The sequence below is a fragment of the Carcharodon carcharias genome, chromosome 10, assembly GCF_017639515.1.
Source record: "Carcharodon carcharias isolate sCarCar2 chromosome 10, sCarCar2.pri, whole genome shotgun sequence".
Lineage (NCBI taxonomy): Eukaryota > Metazoa > Chordata > Chondrichthyes > Lamniformes > Lamnidae > Carcharodon > Carcharodon carcharias.
Genome location: NC_054476.1, coordinates 153,447,904 through 153,466,872, shown reverse-complemented (window position 1 = coordinate 153,466,872; position 18,969 = coordinate 153,447,904). Strand labels below are relative to the sequence as shown.

At 39.1% G+C, this 18,969-nt stretch overlaps 1 protein-coding gene across 5 annotated transcripts in view; it reads right to left on the bottom strand.

Annotated features, from left to right (window-relative positions):
* Positions 1-12,744: 12,744 nt before the first annotated feature.
* Positions 12,745-18,969, bottom strand: part of ksr1a (kinase suppressor of ras 1a) — a 197,307-nt gene continuing 191,082 nt past the window's right edge. Inside the window, exons 20-22 of one of the 5 annotated variants that reach the window (XR_005944225.1) lie at positions 17,191-17,227; positions 16,900-17,100; positions 12,745-14,891 (exon numbers count right to left, since the gene is read on the bottom strand). Coding sequence is in view for 3 of the 5 variants with exons in the window: in XM_041197696.1 (XP_041053630.1) it covers positions 14,179-14,260 (82 nt within the window). In the remaining 2 variants the exon portion in view is untranslated. The remainder of the gene's footprint in view (positions 14,892-16,899; positions 17,101-17,190; positions 17,228-18,969) is intronic. The other 4 variants (XR_005944224.1, XM_041197692.1, XM_041197691.1 and 1 more) reach the window with 4 other exon arrangements.

The following is an 18,969-nucleotide window of genomic DNA, read 5'->3' as shown; positions in this document are numbered from 1 at the left end:
GTCATGATCTTATTGAATGGTGGAGTAGACTCAATAGGTTAAATAGCCTACACCTACTTCTATTTCTTATGTTGTGTCCATACAAAATAAATCTCCAACCTTCATCCCCCTTCAGCAGTTTCTAAACCTGTAAACCTAAACCTACTTGTCTAGTTGAAGGTACTCAAGGGACAGATACCAGAGGTATACAAGATAGAGGAAGTAAAGAATTTACATTTATATGGTTTTCTTATGATGTTCTAAAACACTTCACTGCCGATAGAATAAATGTTTAAACATTTTCACTGTTGTATGGAAATGCAATACCCAATTTGTGCAAAGATCCCACGCCAATGACATAAATGGCCTTTATTTGTGATGTTGTTTGAGGAATAAATGTTAGCCGGGTCACAGGGAGAACACTGCTGAGCTGCTTCAGTTTTTTTATGTGCATGTGCAAGGCCTTGCTTAAATGTCTCATCTGGCAGAGGCACCTCTGACTATGCAGCATTCCCTCAGTACTCCACTGCACTATCAACTAGATAGGATATTTACCAATTATTTTAAAATGTACAGGAGCTGTGGGGTATTTAGAATGCAATTAAAACCACAATGGGAGGAGTGTTCATATGCTAGAGGAACGAATTACAATGGGTTGAATCAGTTTTTCTTTAAGGCCCTACAAAAGCTTCAGTGCTCATCAAAACATCAAATAGCATGGGCATCAGCTTTAATCATTTGTAGTGCATCAGCTCTGCAGGAATTAAACCTGAGATTGGCCTACTCCACATTTAAGGCCAACATAATTGACCCACTTCACCATCATGGTCTTCAAATTCAATTTGTAAAAGCTGTGCCCAATTAAAATATGAAAGTTTGGTTATGTTTGTCTATTTATTCCAGAGGTAAATCAATGTTTTTTTTCTACTAATTATTGGGGAAAGGGTGTGGAAAGGCCAGCGGAGCAAACATTTGGTTAGAAAATAATCCAGAGTCACTTTTCATTCATGTTCAGCCTGTGTGTGTCCATTTGGAGGACAGTTGGGAGTCAGAATACCAGAGTCCAAAGAGATTTTATATTTTTGTTCTGTCCTGATGTATTATAAGAATGCTTATATGCACGTAGACCACAATTATTGATGACATCCTATATTGTAAAGGTCTGAAGTGGTTACAGAAGCCAAGAATAAGGGAGCTAAATCTATTATCCACGTTGGGTGCAGGCTAAGGGAGAGGTCCTTCCACTTTGATAAATAATGAATGTTCCACTGGAGTGCTGAAAGGTACAGTCACAACACATTGCTCATCATCACTGACCTGAAAACTTCACTTCTCCACTGAAAGTCCATACGAATTTGAGATCACTGTTCAAAAGCACAGGTTTAAACCACTTTATAGTCCATTCAGTACCTTTTCTATTTTTTTTTAAAAAAGGTAAAAGTAGTTGTAACCTACAATAATTTTGTACATATTGGGTGGATGTTAATTGCATCAGTGAGTGGACCGGCAGTCTATGGAAACTTCTTGATCAGCAACCAATCTGCCAATAGGAGATTTCCCAATTATTTTTGGACCTGGTATTGTCAGAGCACTCTGCTGCTAGAGAAGACTTGAAATAGTGGGCTTCCACAGGCCGAAAACATCAAGTATACTTTCTGCCAGGAAGTGTTCTAGTACTCTCATTAAGGAATGGGAGGATAAATATTTTATAATGACAGAACTCCCTTCCGTACGATCTATCTTTGGAAAGTATAGGGTCAAGAATGAGAAAAGCACTTTTCAATCTTAAGTATGCCTACCATAAAATTCGAAAAGGCTTTCGGTATTTAATTTGCATCACCATGAAGAAGACTTTGGAAGGCCACACAGCTGCCTGCCAAATCAGGCATCTTAGCCATAGGCCATATGTTCCATGATGTATGCAACAAGCAGTTGAATTTCATTGTGGATTGGGAAGTCAACATACTGGTCTTAGAAGCTGCAATTCCATGTTAAAATAATCAGTACCAATTGGAACTCAAATTGAAGTTTTTTTCATTGTAACAAAAATAATCACCCCATCCCCAGGTTCCTCAACTGAAATTCTGGGTTCTACAAGTCAATCACTGACTCTGCAAGTCCAACTTCGAGTGGGTCTCCTTCATGTCCCATTTACATTATAGCACCACTGCTAAAATAATGTACATTGCAGTGGTTTCCCCACTGTTAAATTAATCAGTGCTATATATTATATCCTTGGTCTCTTTGTTCAGTTTAAAAGAAACAACTGCACAATATGGCATCTTTCATCCCAAAGCGTTTTACAACCAATGAAGTAATTTGTACTGTAGGAAACATGGCAGCTAATTTGCACATTGCAGGTTCCTACAAACAGCACTAGAATAATGACCAGATAATGTTTTTTGATATTATTTGAAGGATACTGTCCAGGACACCATGGATAACTCCTCTGCTCTTCAAAGTAGTGCCATGTGATCTTGTGTGTCCATCTGACAGGGCCAGTGGAGCCTTGGTTTAACTTTTCATCAAAAGCTGGCACTTCAAATAGTAATGCTTGGCTTTTAAGTCAACACCTCTTTGCTAAGAAATGCTATACTCGCATTAGGGGTTGGTCTCAATTTTTCACCCCCGAAATGTGCGTTTTACTCACTTTATAAGTCAGTGCATGGGATCAAGCAGGCAATACAAGCCACGTTGCCAAGAAGATGCACAGGAGTTTAAGGTGCACTCACAAAGAGCAGACCATGTGGCAAATGACAACAGAACTAAATCCTCTGCCAAAAACAATGAGGCACGAAGTTGGTTTCAAGCTAAAAGTCATAACATTTGCTAACTCGTCAATTATCTGTGCTACATTGAGGGAATTCAGTGTCAGTGAAAACTGAGAATGGAAGGAGGAAGAATCCATCCTGAAGATGCCCAACACCAAACGCACCATGAGAACAGGGATCAGCCACTGGCCTGTTCTTGAGACGCATGTATCGGAATGGGTCAAGTCATCAGAATAGTTACACACCAGAAATGTAATGCATATATATGCACTTAAATGGGCCAAAGCAAACCCCAGAGTCCAGCAAAGATTTCAGACCAATAGCTAGTTGGTGCAGCCGTTATATGTAACAGAAATATCTAGTATTGGGATAGAAGACAGAGGTTGTTCCAAGACAACCAAGAGACCTCAATTCCAAAATTACCTATTTCTAGCGATTCATCATCCAATAGTGGCAAAAACATAAGTACTTATTACGTCACAACAGCTACATGGATGAAACGCCAATGAAGTTCGATATGCCTAGAAACCGAACTGTGGAGTCGAAAGATTCAAAAGTTCTAGTGAAAACCACAGGACATGAGAAGACAAGATTCATGGTGGTATTGGCCTGCATTGCTGACAGGATGAAAATGAAGCCTATGGAAACCGAAAGAGCCAAATCGGATCCAAAGTGGGATCCCAATGATGATCCAACAGCCATTTGACTCAGAATTAATTCAATGAACTCTTTGCGTCGGATGCCAAAGACAATGAAATTGGCAGGTTTTCAAATGTTTTGATTGTAGTTAAAGGTATCCTTGTAGAATTAATTCATGCAATAAAACATGTCACATAGATTTAATCTGAATTACAGGTGTTTTTTTCCCACATTTCAGAATGCTGACATCTACACCAACAGCTCACATTTTTTACCATATTTTATATATGTCGACAGCCATTTTTGGAAGGATTTTTTGAGGCGTCAAAGGTCAACTTATATATACCAGAATCTATAGTAAACCCTCAACCTTCTGATTCAGACCGGAGTGAGTCACCAGAGCTAAATGTCAGCTTTCTCTTTTTTCCTGTCCCCCCTTCATAGCCCAGAATATGCAAATATGGTGCATTAGAAGTTTTCTCTCATTCTGCTTAATAAAATACAATACAATTGGTAAACTGCAATTTTTATTATGAGCATTAAAACAATATTGTCTGCACAAAAACCTACATGTCTGATACAGAATTCATCCAGCATACTGACTCTTGGGGTTGCATAAACTAAAAACAAAGACCTTGGTTAATACTAACAGATTCTCATATAAATTAATCGCAGTTTCCTGGAAGACAAACCCAGTTTATAGAAAATATAATTTTACTGTACAAATTTACATCACATTCAAATCTAATTAAGTTGCTTACAGAAATGTGTTGCTTTAATAGCCACCATGTACATATAGTATTGCATTTCACCTACTGCTGCAATATTCTACAATCAGAACAGCCATTTTTCACATTTTAATTTATTTTCTGGGGGTGAAAACTTGTGTTGCATCCGCTCCCTTGCGTAACCATCCCATAATATCAAAATTTCAAAAACACACCACTTATTGCAAAATACTGCAGAATGGCGGCTGTCACTTAGCAACATACAGAATGTTTTTTGAAGGAAGCACTAAACTTAAACAGCACCAGTGTACAAGGTGCAAGAATCCAACACTAAAACACCCAATCCTCAAAGTTTAAGCCACCAATAAATTATTGAAAACTCCCCTTTTAAAAAAAAAGGCACACTCGCATACATACACACACACACACACACACACACACACACACGAGAATCCATGTACAGAATTTCTAAAGTACCAAAATGCTACACCTAGCTTCAGGAAGCCAATATAAAATGTAATTTACATTCATAATACATGTTTAAGATTGCACTGAAACCAGCGTGCTTATGATGCTACTCTGCTTCAACGTACTTCGGTGCCACTGTAACATGTTTGCATTACATTCAATTTCAGGTGCAGTACAAAGAAAAGTAGCTGAAGGAATCCGCCACAATTGTTACAAAACCAAAAAAAATGCAGTGTGCATGTAACTGAGAGAATCTTCGAACCTTGAGAGTAATTAATACATTGTTTTCTTTACAGAGGTAGGCCAAAAGCATAAAACCCCCTCCAAGTACAAACATCTTTTCAATCCCAATTTTGCTTCTTTAACTTTTTTTAATTGACTAATGGGATGTGGGTGTCATTAACAAGGCCAGCATTTATTGCTCATCCTGAAATGCCTTCTTGAACCACTGCAGTTCATATCATTAAGGTACTCCCTTGTGCTGGCGTATCTTTTCATACAACGAAGTAGCTCGCTGGGCATTTCAAAGGACCATCACGTTGCTGTGGGTCTGGAGTCACATTTAGGCCAGACTGGGTAAGGCTGGCAGGCTTCCTTTCCTCAAGGATATTGGTGAACTAGATGTTTTTTTTTACAACAGTCTGGTAGTTTCATGGTCACCATTCTTGATGCTGGCTTTTTATTCCAGTTTTATTTAATTGGCTGAATTTAAGCTCCCCAGCAGCTGGAGCGGGATTTGAACTCTCATCTCCGGATGATTAAATCCGAACTCTGTGTTACAGCACCCTCTAAACACTATAAGCCTAAAACAGTTTTCGGTTGTTGCACTCATATCTTAATATGGCAACAATCAATGGGAACTTGGAAAGTAACTTGTGGGTCAGTGTTTTACCAGCCTTATCAATAAAATATTCATTTTAAAAATGGTAATTCTGAAAATAAAAAAGAGCCAGAAAATGCTGGAGCCACACAATGTTTGTGTGAAACAAAACAACTTAACATTTGAGGATGGGTCTGAGGGAGGGTCCGACACAACCTAGTGTTTTCCTTTCAGATACCTTTCAGACTTAGATGGCCCTATGCAAAGATGCACTTCGACTGTGGGAGATGTCTCTCTATATTACAATTTTTTTTTTAAATAAGTGAGTTCCCAATTCCAGTTGGGCAATCTGAAGGAGGTGCCATCCCAGAGGGGGTGGGTGGAGGTGTTTAGATCAAAATTCAATCCAAGCTGCTGCTATGAATTAATATTAAAGCATTAGCAAAAACCTGCATTCTCCAGCAATGAATAATGCAGGGAATAAAAGCTTGCAAAACTGTAGTTGGGAGCAGGGATTATTTCAATAACCGATAGAAGAAAATTAGTATCTATGTAGCAATTTTCTCATCCTCAGGATCCCAAAATTCATCACAGGCAATTGGGTGAGCCAATTAAGTGCATTAACTGTGAGCTGTGGTAGTTGGTAGCACTCTTGCCCACCTCAGAAGGCTGTAGGTTCAGCACAAAAGTCAAGTCTGATACTCCAGTGCAGTATTGGAGTGCTGCCCTGTCTGCCCCCTCAGTTGGGTATAAAAGACTTAATGGCATATTGTGAAGAACAGGGAAGTTATTCAGCAAATATTCATCCCTTGATCAACATCACAAGAACAAATTATCTGGCCATTTTCACATTGCTGTTTGGGTGAATTTGCTGTGTGCAAATTGGCTGCCACTTTTCCCACATTACAACAGTGACTGCACTTGAAAAGTATTTCATTAGCTGCAAAGCACTTTAGGGCGTCCAGAGGTCATGAAAGGCCCTACATTAATGCAAGTCTCTCTTTTAAGTGTGGTTACTGCTATAATGTCAGAAAATGTAACAAGTCAGTTTGTGCATCAAAAGATCAACTGTAAAGGGATAAATAACCAGATAATCTGTTTTAGTGATGTTGATGGAGGATAAATGTTGGCCAGGGCAGTGGTAGAACAACCCCTACACTTCTTCAAATTTTGCCATGGGATTTTTTTGCATCTACCTGAAGGCAGATGGAGCCTTGCTTTAACATCTCGTCTGAAAAGACAGCACTCCCTCAGTGTTCATGTCTCCTGATTATGGTTCAAGCTACAACCTTCTGAGGCAAAGGCAGGTGCTAACAATGGAACAGAACGGATGCTGAAAATCCCCTTTTCTGTTCTAAATGGAATAAACATTTTGTCAAATTCCTATTAGTTTAGGTTGATATGACAAATTATTATGTGGGATAGGAAGCCACCCAGAAATTAATGAAATAACTTTACGACTAATTTGAAAAGAGCCGCAGAAACATTCAATGCAGGAGGGAATACTAAACTGCAGTGGGAAGGAAAATGTATTTTCTACTTGGCATTAAAATGGTACATAATGAAGTGGGATATGAAATAGGAATGTATCTGGCAATGGTCTATGGTACTTTCCATTCTGACATTCTGAGAATACAGGATTCGCCAACTGAAATTATACCACTACTGAGCTACAAGAACTAGAATGGTCTAATCACAAATGAATCTCCACGACAAAAATAAATATTTTTTTTCTGAACTAGCTCTTACCCACTGGATTGTAATCAAATTCTGCATTAGGAAGTTAGATGGATCATCATTCGCAAAACAAATCACAGTACTATTCCTGGTTTCCCATTTACTATAGGAAAGATCTCCATCAGACAATCACTTGACAAATTCCTGTTAGTTTAATAACCCTTCTCATGCCGCTCTTTTAAGTTTCTCGTATAGACTGCAAGATGCTTTTCCTTTCTTCAGTTACATTCTTCAATTCTCTCTCACACCAACTGACTTTCAATTTCTCTTATCACTGGAACTAAATGGACTTGCCAAGTAGTTGCAACTCTACACAATTCTAAGATGTAATTTTTAATTTTTTGTCCTTTTATCTCTCCCACTCCTGTCTCTAGTCACATTCTTCCTCCTTCAGTCAGGAGGATGGAACAGATTTCTCTCCAACTGTCAACACGTTTTAAATTTGATCTTTTTTAGAAGGGTGGGGGGAAAAGGAGATTCAGAACTAAAACCCCACTGAGCGCTCCACTTGGAAGCTTTAGCAAGAATTGCAAGAGCCACCCAACGAGGATGAATTCAAAACAAAAACAAAAATTGCTGGAAAAGCTCAGCAGGTCTGACAGCATTTGTGGAGAGAAAGACAGAGTTAACATTTTGAGTCCGTGTGATTCTTCAGACCTAAAGAGAAATAAAAATGTGGTGAAATATACACTGTTTAAGGAGGGTGGGACAGGTGAAGCTGGATAGTAGGCTAATGACGGGTGGAGGCAAAGAAGAGATTGCAAAAGATGTCATAAACAAAAGGTTGAAGGGGGTGTTGATGGTGGTGATACTGACTAAAGGAGGTGCTAATGGTGACATTAAGAGTAGGAAGCAGGATGAGCCAGTGACAGATGGCCCTAGTGGGGGGGAGGGGACAGTGTGGGAGAAAAGATCAAATTGGGCTAAAAGGTGGGGATAAAACTCTGCCTTTCTCTCCACAGATGCTGTCAGACCTGCTGAGTTTTTCCAGCAATTTTTGTTTTTGTTTCAGATTTCCAGCATCTGCAGTATTTTGCCTTTATTGAGGACAAATTCAACTTTAATTTTGGGCCGAGAGCCAGTGTTTAAAAGTCTAATGCACTTGCAGATACTGCTTACAACTCTCAACTCTAGCTTAAAATTGTCACTCCTGTCAAAACTGTGAATCATTAATCTGGCTGTGCAACAGTATTTCACTGAGACTAACGCTTAGCAAGGTGGTTCCAATGATTTATAACTACTTCAGGAGCAAGAGATTATTTTAATGTGAGAGTTACTAGGTTTCAATGATTGAGTTAGATAAAGAGAAGTGGGAGAAGGCTTGTGTGGTGCATAAACACCAACATAAACTGGCTGGCTCAAATGGCCTGTTTTGCGTCCTGCACATTTCATGTAATCCTTAAGTACTCAATGGACAAAACAACTACAGGACACCACACTTGAAGTCAGTGAGTCAATCATCTATGATGTTGCAAAAAGAGTGGAAGTCTGCAGGTGAAGCAGAGTTAGAGGACAGGGGAAAACTGGATTAGGATGTAGATGTAATGCAGGCTTTAATTTTAAATTGTATGCTCTGTCATTAGTTTTATATTTCTGTTATATGTTCAATTTGAACTACCTCATAGTAACAGCACATTGAAAAGAGTGAACAGCCTGAAGAGCTGGGAGTTTGGGATGCAATGCCAGGATTGCTTCACTGCCAATATTCTCTAGAGCTAAGTCTGTCAAGAGTTTACTGGATCAGGCTCCTTTAAAGCATGGTAACTGCTATATGCCCAAGCACCACAATAGGCACAATTCTGGCACCCACCTGCTCCATGAAACCAGTCTTCCAGCAACTTAGGCCCCTTCCTGACCCAGGTCACATTTAGGGCTCAGGAGAATTTTTTTTTTCCTTCACTGATGCAGGCTGGTTTCCCATTGTGGCCTATATTTGCCCCTTTTTAAAAAAAAAATAATAAACTCATTCACAGGATCAGTGGGCATCACTGGCCAGTATTTGTTGCCCATCCTCAACTGCCCTTAAGAATTTGGAGACGAGTTGCCTTCTTGAATGCAATTTAGTGGCTTACTAGGCCATTTCAGAGGGCAGTTGAAAGCCAATCACATTGCTCCGGGTCTGGAGCCACACACAAGCCAGGCTGGGGAAGGCAGCAGATTTCCTCCCCTAAAAGACATTAGAGAACCAGGGAGGGGTTTTTTTTTTAACAACTTAGCTCAATGATCACACCACTTGATATCTGGAATAAAAATCTAGTTATTATTTAACTTATTGAATTTAAATTGTCCCGGCTATCATAGTGGAATGTGAGCTCTGGATTATTAAGCCAGGCCTCTGGATTCCTACTCCATGAACATAACTATACTATTATACAATATATATAATAGATATTGGGGCTGGTTGGCATGGCTTAGTCAATGTACTGGGCTTAACAGAAAAATTGGATCCTGATTTAGCAAATGGAGCAAGGACTCCCAGTCCAGGGTGTTCGCATACGTCTTGACAATTTCCTTATTAAGGGGCAGGCAGAGATTTCACCTCTTAATAGGCAACTCAAACTTCTAGTGTCTCTTCTATTTTCCAGGGATCAGGAAATACAACAGGCTTGCCAGAGTGGAGGTGAATATCAACAGAACTCACCCCCACGCAAATAATTTCAGCCCCCTGGGATCTTGTTTCTAAAGTCTGAATCTTTCTTATTTTCATACAAAGTTAGAACGGCTTGTATTTATATAACTCTGTTAATGTTAGAAAATGTCCCAAAGCCCTTCACAGGAGTGATTTGCGCTGATACAAAGAGGGGGACATTAGGACTGGTGACCAAAAGTTTAGTCAAAGAGATAGGCTTTGAGGAGCATCTTAACATTGAGAGGTGGTGAAGTTTAGAGGGAGAATTTCATTGCTTAGGGCATAGGTGGTTGAAGGCACGGCTGCCAAGGAAGTGGGGAATGCGCAAGCAGCCAGAGCTGGAGGAATGGCGAGTTGTAGGAACTTAGAGATGGGGAGGAGCAGGGCCATGATCAGTTTAAAAAAAAAATTCGAGGAGTTGCTGGACCATTAGCCCATGTCAGTCAATGGGCAGTGGGTGAAGGGCAAACTTGACTTGGTACAAGTTAGGGCAAAACAAGAAGCTGGAAAAAAAACATACAAGTGCATCTACTGCAAAGGGTCACACAAGTGCTCCAGTGATACTCAATAACACGATTGGAGGCATTGTTTTATCTTTTTCCTCCTGAATTGTGGAGGAAAAATGCTAAAATCTATCTAAAGGTCTTTGTGCTTCACCAAAAAACTGGAATTTCTCATTATTGTTGAGAACAGTTTTCACCATTGTGTGTGTTTTGCTCGTCTCTGTATGGGCTTGTTCCCTGTGTTGAATCCTAAATTGTTCAAGGTGTTTGGTGGCAGTCCAAGTGATTTTTCTTCTACATGCAGTTATGGTTCTAGTCATCTTGGTATAGCCTGGGATGGCCAACAATTTGATTCACTGGTTGAAACATAACTATGCATCGACATTGGCAGTGTGACAAATGAACAAAGAACTCAAAGACTAAACATTAAGGTCAGTTTGATATAATCACTTTTGGAACCGCCTTCCAAATACAGGTCAAGGTTCAATGATTCATGTGTTTCGCAGATTACAACATTCAACAAGTAACTTTCAAAATTAATTTCAACCTTAGCTATTTGCCTGAACCCCAAAATTTTACATATTGTGCAAAATACTTTATGTATATACTATATGTAATTCACAAAAAAATGTGCTGTTCATGAATGGTACTGCTTATTGCCTTATTGAATTAAATCCGACTGTTTTCAAAATCATTTTCACTGAGGGAAAATGTGTCTGTTCAGTTATCCAACTTAGCCATATTTCCACCTGTATTTTCCAGAAATGGTTACATAGTTTGCATTATATGCACCGTAAATTTAAAAAAAAATATTCTTTTATAGGTCTCACAAAAAGGGGAAATATACCTTAACATAAAATCTGAATTATTTAAGAAATATTGATTACCTCAGTTACACACACATTTCAATACAAATCTCATCCAAACCAACAAGTTCATGCAAACACAAGAGAACATAAATATCAGAATCTGTGATCTTCACGGCAAATTAGTTACAATACAGAGGTCTCTTTTCTAATTACCACTTATTTGCAGTTCAAAAGTCTATGAAAAACATTATTCAAACAATTGTCTGTTTCACATTAGCAAGAAATTAGTTTGTATGTAAACACTCAGAATGTGGCTCTATTTACAGAGTGGTCCTTAGCATCAGCCTAGACCAAAGATACAAGATCCAATTACTAGAGGGCTTTTTCCTGGACACTTGAATCAAATGTAGGCTGTTTGGATGGAACTTTGAGCGCACGTTAAATACAAAAGGGTTTAACACCACGACTCAAATAGCTTACTGGGATGCTGAGCTTTTTGATATTAGAGCTCTGAATCCAGGGCCCAGGATTCATGTAGCCTCGTATTTGTGTAAATTAGACAATCTCTAGGCAGAAAGTCTACATTGGGCAACACATTGGTCAGAAGAGAGATTCCTCAGGCTCTCTCCCTCTTCTCCCCTAATGGGAAAAGTGGATGGAAAAGAGGGCAGAGTGAGATGAAGGGACTTTTCAGGGATTCAGACAGCAAACAAGATCCAAGGATTTTTCTTCAGTAACTAGTTAGGCATAAATAGTTCAAAAAGGGACACAAATTAAAATAAAATAGAAAAAGCAAAACACACATTACTAACTACAGTTTATCTTATGGTTGTGCTAATAGAGGAAACAGGGCTTAAGCAGAATGCTTTTCTTCCATTTTCTCTTCATTTCTTGGAATAACCGCACTTGAGAGGCTAATATACATTAAGGATTTTGAGGGGTATGTGCTTAAAATTTATCATCTATTAACTATCAAAGGTAAACTAAGTAGACTGTATCAAAAGGACACAATCTTTTGTCAATATGGCTCACATGTGGGACTTGAAAGTAAAAATGGTCCATTATATCAAGGTCAGGACATTCAGCAACTAATCAGCATCGATGCTGCAACTGGTACACTGTTCCATTGAAAGCGTTTCTAATACATTTTCTCTCTCCAACTGGAAGTTTTTGTGCAGACTTTCTGCACACGGATACATTACATTCTGCTGCCAATGGATATCTGTGTGCATAAAGTGCTGCAAATGAATGCAAATCAAAATGCATTTCCACACTCCCCTCCTTCCTACCTACTGCAAGGAAAATTTATGGACCAAGTGGACCATGGAATAAAAGGGATAGTAGCAACATGGGTACAAAACTGGCTGAGTGACAGGAAACAGAAAGTAATGATTAATGGATGTTTTTTGGACTGGAGGAAGGTTTGTAGTGGAGCTCTCCAGGGATCGATGCTGGGATTCTTGCTCTTCCTGGTATGTATTAATGACCAAGACCTTGGTGTACAGGACACAATTTCAAAATTTGTGGATGATACAAAACTTGGAAGCATTGCAAACTGTAAAGGAGGATAGTGTGGAACTTCAAATGGACATAGACAAGTTGGTGGAATGGGCGGTCAAGAGGCAGATGAAGTTCAATGCAAAGTGATTCATTTTGGCAGGAAGGATATAGACACAAAAAAATGGGTACGATTCTAAAGGGGGTGCAGGAGCAGAGGGATCTGGCTGTATATGTCATTGTGTCATTGCATAAGTCATTGAAGGACAGGTTGAGAGAGTGGTTAACAAAGCATGCAATACGGCTTTATGAATAGGGACATGGAATATAAGAGCAAGGAAGTTATCTTAAGCTTGCATAAAATTGATTCGGCCTCAAATGGACTATTGCACCTGGCTCTGGGCAGGGCAGGATGCAGAAAAGATTCACAAGAATGGATGAGGAACTTCAGTTACATAGATAGACTGGAGAGGCTGGAACTGTTTTCCTTGAGAAAGAGAGGTTGAGAGGAGATTTCATAGAGGTATTCAAAATCATGAGTGATTTGGACAGAGTAGATAGGGAAAAATTGTTCCCCTGGTGAAAGGCTCAAGAATGAGAGGGCACAGATTTAAGGTAATTGGCAAAAGAAACATGGAGACAGGAGGAGAAACTTTTTCATGCAGCAAGTGGTTAAGATCTAGAATCCACTGAAAATGTGGTGGAAGCAGATTCAATTGAGGCATTCAAAAGGGAATTGGACTCTTCCCTGGAAAGGAAGGATATGCAGGAATTTGGGAGAAGGCAGGGGGATGGCACTAGGTGAAGTGCTCAGAGAGTCATGCAGACAAGGGGCAGAATGGTCTCCCCTTCTGTGCTGTAATAATTCTGTGATTTTGAGTTACCTGTTATTTAATGGCTCTTTCATCTTAATTTTGATTCCATGTGCATGAATTTTAATTGGTGTTCTGCTAAATTTTTGTTATTTATTGTTTTGTTTAAAGCACTTTCTGCTTTATGCTCAAATTGTGAACTTGATGAAGAGTTTCCCCCACCTTTCCTGTTCCCATTTTAATTTGGTGCCCACAGTACCTACAAATTTACAGGATATAGAACTTGGCCCTGATTGTAGAGATTTGCAACCAAGATGTTCATAACTTGCCTTTCAGATTTTTCATCAGCAGCAGCACATTGATAACAATCCCACAAGCAAGAATCTCCAATTAATAAGAAACAGTTTTAGATAAATAGCTTAACCAAGTTTTTGATCTTTGACTTGATTACTTGTTTGTGGAATAACAGAATTTTTATGATGCATTAAGTTCTGATGAATTGAAGTTGTAAAACTTCCAGCAATTAAAAGGCATGTTTGAGACAATTCTTTTAACATTTATATTAAAACATGTACTATTTAATGAACAATTTTATACATAGGCTACGAAGAATTGTCTGCTATCTCCCAATACCCAACAGCCCCATTCTTTTCTCGTTCTCTAGCCAGCTCAACTGTTGCACAAAAATGTAGTGAACCATGAAGCATTTTGGAAATATTTTGAGGAACATAGCGTTATCAAGTTATCACTGCAACACAGCTCATGAAAATAAAATGAGCAACCCCATTAAAGCTTTTGATTGCTTTGCTGTTCCAGAATTCCCAGGTCAAGTCTTTCGAACCTTGCAAGACCTTTGCTACTACTAACGCTGAAAGGGAAACAGGAGAAATAAAACAGGTTAACTTATTTTTCCAAATCCATCCCAGCAGGACAAACGACTGCACATAAACATGTTAACTGCATTCTTATCTAGAAACAGCAACTGTGTAACCAAGTTTAAAATTAAAATATGGGCTGGAACTAATGGTCAAATAAAGACTTTGAAAGAAGTAATAAATCACACACAGTGCAAATGTTTTGTTTGTTTCTTCAGCAGGTGTGTAGCATTAAGCGTAGTCAGTAGTAAAACCACACCCAGTTCAGTTACAGGTAAAAACCAAGATAAGAACAATAAAGACCTGCTGAGCTTTTCCAGGTAATTCTGCTTTTGTTTCAGTTACAGGTATTTTGTCTGATGTATTTCCAAGTAACCAGACTCATTCTGTTAGTATGAAGAGTGGTTTTCTGCAAACAATGTTATCTTTGAAGCCATTAGCCCAGAGAAAGAAAATCAGAAAGGCAAAGAAGCTTGGGAGGGTTAGGCATTTACTGTTGCATTGTCTCCAAGGGTTAAATTTGAAGATCTAACGATGGAAATGATTGCCAAAGTTGTTGCATCACAGGGGAGAAATTTTGGATGCATGCAAGGCAGACCCAGATATTGCACCAGCAGCTACAACCTGGAAAAGGGGGAAAAAAAAGGAGAATTCAAAGTTAATCAGTCAAGATAAAAGAAACCAACTCAAACCATGCACAATGAAAAACTGCAAATCAAGCTTTCAGTATTAATTTCCTTCATTAGTACAGGCAATAGAGTAGTAGGGGAAAATGTGAATTTATGAATATAAAACCAATTCTTATGCCAACTTTGTTCTAAAATCATATGCCAAATTTACCTGAAACTGGAGAACTTCACATTTAGGGTCATACTATATAGGCATCTTCAGGAACAGGAAAGGTCTAATAGGTTGATGGTCAAATGGGCAGGTAAGTGGCAGATGGAATTTAACCCTGAAAAGTGAGGTGATACACTCTGGAAGGAGTAATTTGACAAGGAAGTATTCAATGAATGGCATGACATTAGGAAGTTCTGAGGAACGAAGGGACCTTGGCGTGTGTATTCATAGATCTCTGAAGGCGGAGGGGCATGTTAGTGGGGTGGTGAAAAAGGCATACGGGACACTTGCCTTTGTCAATCGAGGCATAGATTATAAAAGTAGGGAGATCATGTTGGAGTTGTATAGAACCTTGGTGAGGCCACAGCTGGAGTACTGTCTGCAGTTCTGGTCGCCACATTATAGGAAGGATGTGATTACACTGGAGGGGGTGCAGAGGAGATTCGCCAGGATGTTGTCTGGGCTGAAACATTTAAGTTATGAAGAGAAGTTGGATAGACATGGGTTGTTTTCGTTGGAGCAGAGAAGACTGAGAGACGATCTGTTTGAGGTGTATAAGATTATGAGGGGCATGGACAGGGTGGATAGGGAGCAGCTGTTCCCCTTAGTTGAAGGGTCAATCACAAGGGGGCATAAGTTCAAGGTGAGGGCAAGAGGGTTAGGGGAGATGCGAGGAAAAACATTTTTACCTAGAGGGTGGTGATGGTCTGGAATGCACTGCCTGGGAGGGTGGTGGAGGCGGGTTGCCTCGCATCCTTTAAAAAGTACCTGGATGAGCACTTGGCACGTCATAACATTCAAGGCTATGGGCCATGTGTTGGTAAATGGGATTAGGTAGGTAAGTCAGGTGTTTCTCACGTGTCGGTGCAGACTCAATGGGCCGAAGGGCCTCTTCTGCACTCTGTGATTCTGTGAATATTGTCCCATTTTCTACACATTAACTACAGACACCCATGCTGTAATCAGGACCCATGGATTATGCTTTCAAATATTATATAATTTATTGCTGTGATTGAAAAAAAAAAACTTGCATTTAGTTAGTGCATTTCATAACCACCAGACGTCAAGTATTATACAGCCAATGAAGTGCTTCTTGAAGTGTAGCCATTGTTGTAATGTAAGAACCATTAATGTTGGAAACAACTGGCTCATTATTGTATTTTTCTGCAAAGGGATTCTATTTCTAGATTTCTATCAAAACAACCAAGGATTTCGAATTAAATCTGATCCCTCTGTACAAAGCTTAATAAGTTTTTGAAAGCACCTTGCACCTTGGAATGCTAAACAAGCCCTATGCAATCAATTTAGGTACTGGTGTTCTGTCTGGAAAGTGACTTCTTCAGTACGTGCAGCTTAAGGGAAGGCATTCTGCTGTGGGGCAAAGGTATGGGATCTTGGTAATGTATAGGTTTGCTGTATGTTTATTTTCAGATTAGTGAATGGAAATAACTGTACAATTGGAAGCAACACCATGTACAAGGTGTCAAAGTACACTACCTACAGGAAAGGACAAGGGAAAGAACAGATTGAGACTGATTTGGTCATAATTGGGGAAGATAGATTCAGAGGCATTATCATTTCCTAAACTATATCTCTAACCTATATCTCTAAAAGGGGTATAGTTAATTTTGGGTATTGGTCTTTTTCTCAACTCTTCTGATTATTTTCACACTGTATCAAAGTGGCACACTTACAACACAAGTTTGACGATGATATACAAAATATTCTGCAGTAAAATCTTTAATGCACAATTGTATATGAGTGGAGGTGTTTGCTGTAGATTAGTTCTTACTGTTCAACAAAGCTGGATCATCCAAAATTCCTACAGCAGTCATATTACTGGAGTATCTTAGCCCAGGCAAATATAGAGGTTGTCAATGTTTGGTAACACCCCGTAACTTGTGCAATAAACAGCAGTTTTGAAACACGGAAACTTCATTTTTGGTATCCAATCACTGGAAAATGGCTGCTCATCTAAAAACATCTTTTTGGTCTACAGATCACAAGGAAGGATTGGATACATTAAAATTACATAAAATTTTGCAGCTGGTTAGTATGTCTAAAAGTGAAAGCAGTTACTCACTACTTGCTGCGGTCTCTTTTTTTTTCAGAATGACAACCTAAATGAGATACAGTACATTGTTTAGAATGAAGAGACAAATCTTTGAAGCCAAATATATTAGAAACACATGTTGAATTTTTTCCCAATTATAGTTCATGACAAATTAATATGAGCCACATGGCGTTTTCTCAACTAACAAATTGGCTATAGTTATATATTTGCATAGTTCCAAAATACCGACCATCAAAATATTCAAATACAGTTTTTTATACCATTATTTTAGCATTAAACTATATGTAGTTAGTGGAATAACAGCTTTGTTAAACAGCAAGTTAACTACTTTTTTTCTAAATTTAGTACATAGAAAATGGAAAGCATTTCAAATCTTGTAGTAAGCAGAAAATCATTAATGCATTTTATATTGTTCTCAAGCAACAATGTTTATATTATCTTTTCTTTAATATCAATATAACTCAGAGGCTATTCCTTCCCACTATAAACCCCAGATTCCTGCACTTGCCTCAGCCTTCAAATTCTCAATATTGTGAATAGCAATGTCCTTGCAATGGGTAATCCCTTTATTCAGTCATTCAAATTAAACAAATGATGAATCAACTAAGTAAGTGTTCTCATCAATAGACTCTGCACTAACTAGCAGGTTGTGTTGGGAAAGTGAAGACTTTTTTTTAAACTGGACATGGCAATAACCTTCAGAACTTGCCATTTACAATATTTCAAAACACTGAAAAAAAGGTGATTTTTCATACTGTGCAACGTTCATGAAATTCTAGCAATCAGAGATAAATGCAGAATTGTGAACAAGTTACAGTGTTCGCTAGGAGTTAAATAGCTTTTTCATCCATCTTTGGAGTCTATACACTCCCAACCAAGGAAGGTTTGGAGACCTACACTTATGCCTTTCCCTGGTTACAATTTTATAATCAACATCCGAGGTACGGGCTGTTCAAACATGGCCTGGGTAATGCTCTCTTGAACTTTCCCTCCCTTCTTGTGTGCAAGCGCCCGGCCATTCTTCAGTGCTTGTTCTGCCACATTGGCACTTGACACACAGGGACTTGAGAGTGCAAACTTGCATCCAAACGCTTCCTGGTGCAGCACACTGGGGACTTCATCCTGCTACACTGGAACAAGAGTTGGCCATACAGCCCCTTAAGCCTGATCTGTCATTCAGTTAGGTCATGGCAGACCTATATCTTAACTCCAACTACTTGCTTTGGTTCCATATTCCTTACTAGCCTTGCCTATTACAAATCCATCAATGACCCTTCTTCAGCTCTGAAGAAATGTCATATGGGCTCAAAATGTTATCTCTCTGTTTCTCTCTCCACAGATGCTGTTAGGCCTGCTGAGTTTTTCCAGCATTTTGTGTTTTGGTTTCAGATTTTCAGCACCTGCAGTACTTTGCATTTACAAATCCATCAATCACTGTTTTGAAATTTTCAAGTGATCCAGCTTCAACAGCTTTTTGGGGGAAAGTGTGTTCTGGATTTCCACATCCCACTGCATGATGAAATTCTCCCTGATACGACCCTCGAACAGCTTAGCTCTAATTTTAAGGCTGTGGCCCCCCCCCCACCGTTCTGGACTCCCCCACCAAAGGAAATGGTTTCTCTCTACCGTACCAGCTCCTTTAATCATCTTGAACACCTCAATAGATCGCCTCTTAATCTTCAACACCTAAGAGACTACAAGCCTAGTCTATGCAATCTAGCCCCATAATTTAACCCCTTTCAGCCCTGGTATTATTCTGTTGAACCTGGGTGGCACACCCTCCAAGGC